The sequence below is a fragment of the Penaeus monodon genome, chromosome 34 (genome assembly GCF_015228065.2).
Source record: "Penaeus monodon isolate SGIC_2016 chromosome 34, NSTDA_Pmon_1, whole genome shotgun sequence".
NCBI classification, from domain to species: Eukaryota; Metazoa; Arthropoda; class Malacostraca; order Decapoda; family Penaeidae; genus Penaeus; species Penaeus monodon.
In genome coordinates, this window is record NC_051419.1 from 19,624,746 (window position 1) to 19,626,400 (window position 1,655).

A 1,655-nucleotide genomic window follows, 5' to 3' on the forward strand; every position below is an offset into this window, starting at 1 on the left:
GTCAGTAAACTGGTGAGTACACATGTTCCACTGGGAAAAAAATGTTCCATAAGTGGGTTTATGTATGACTATTGATGCACGTAAGCCATTCCAAGGGGAACAAAACGTTTAAAAACAAAATTCCAATCGAATTTATGGTCAAAGGGCATTTTTGTGCATTTCAAAAGAAGATATTTGAAGCCAATAAAAGAAAGATCTTGGCGGCGTCCACAGGGAAAATGATAAAGAAACGAACGAACAGCAAAAACAAGAAAGATATAAAATAGCCAAGCACAGTTCTTCAACAGTTGATCCAAAGTTTGTGCCATGCGGCCATGCAGTCGCTGGGGCATGACTCAGACGGCCAAACAAACTTTCCTTTGGGAACAGGCGTCTCTGCAACATTTCTGGCCCGGTGGACACTGGTGGTCGTTGTAGCAGAACTGCAAAGGAAAGGAAAGATTCGCGTTTGACGTCGAGATTTTCATCAGAATGGAGTATTCCTCGAAATGAGTTGGAAATTATTTAATCCCAAGCATAACTTATGAAATTTCCTTCACATTAATAATTTTTCATTGCATGTAACTACCATGAATATGCACAATCAACAAAGCCTACTAAGCCAAACAGTCATATATATAGAAACAGTAAATAAATAAGTTTATTCTACTTATAAAATCAAACCATTTTGAAATTATGGTTATGAAAGTTAAGTCTTTTAATCATGCATTACTTTCTATCATGACAATAAATTCGAAGGCTAATAATTCTTCTAGAATTATCAGGTTAATACTCTTAAAATAGCAAATGATTTATAAGACAAAAGCATAAAGGTAATGCTGAAAACCAATTGATAAAGTAAAAAAAATCACTGTTTATCCTCCCATTCATCCAGCTGGCGGCAGCTGGAGCGAGCAAAGTCGCCGAGCCGAGCGGACAGGGAGCGAAGAGAAGCCGGAAATACTTACGGGGAAGTTGCCGTCGAAGAAGTCGATGCACGGAGGGGGGTAGGGGCAGCGAGGGGGAGGTGGAGGATCTGTTGGAGAATCGATTTTATTGGAAAAGATTTGGAGGGAAGAAGGGTAATGGGGGGAAACGTTTTACAGATGATTATTTGTTGTGCTCAGCACGATGTGCCTCTATATGTATTCATGTCCATATATTTGAGAATCACTTATCTATTTGAGATTTACTTATCTGTATGTCTATTTATCTCTCACTACACATAAAAAATATGGAACCCATCGTCTCACTACTTAAAGTAAACATAATATACACGTCTTTCTTATATGAATATAAACTTGCCCACCTATGCAACACAAAAGTCAAAGGACACAGGTCACTCACCAACAGCCCCGTCGTCTGCCCAGGAGTCTGGCAGTAACGGCTGCACTTCTGGCTCGCCATGGCTACTACGAAGAGGCAGCGAGAAGGACAACAGAGCGAAGGCAAACTGTAATGCAAATTCATGTTAAGACACCTATACAGAAAGAAAAGACACAAATAACAGAACGAGTATCTGTTCTCGTACTTCGAAGGTAAATGAAAATATTTGAAGTTATCCAATTTTCGTTAATAAAGCCCTTAAAAAAAATATATAAATATATTTTTTTTTTTTTTCAGGGTACAGTTCGTTAATAAAGACCTAGAGAATGCAGTAAAAAGAGAGAAAAAAA

At 38.2% G+C, this 1,655-nt stretch overlaps 1 protein-coding gene across 1 annotated transcript in view; it reads right to left on the minus strand.

The window, feature by feature from the left end:
* Positions 1-185: 185 nt before the first annotated feature.
* Positions 186-1,655, minus strand: part of LOC119594854 — an 11,794-nt gene continuing 10,324 nt past the window's right edge. The window contains exons 3-4 of the mRNA XM_037943934.1: positions 948-1,015; positions 186-422 (exon numbers count right to left, since the gene is read on the minus strand). Of these exons, the coding sequence (XP_037799862.1) occupies positions 336-422; positions 948-1,015 (155 nt within the window). The 3' untranslated portion in view covers positions 186-335. The remainder of the gene's footprint in view (positions 423-947; positions 1,016-1,655) is intronic.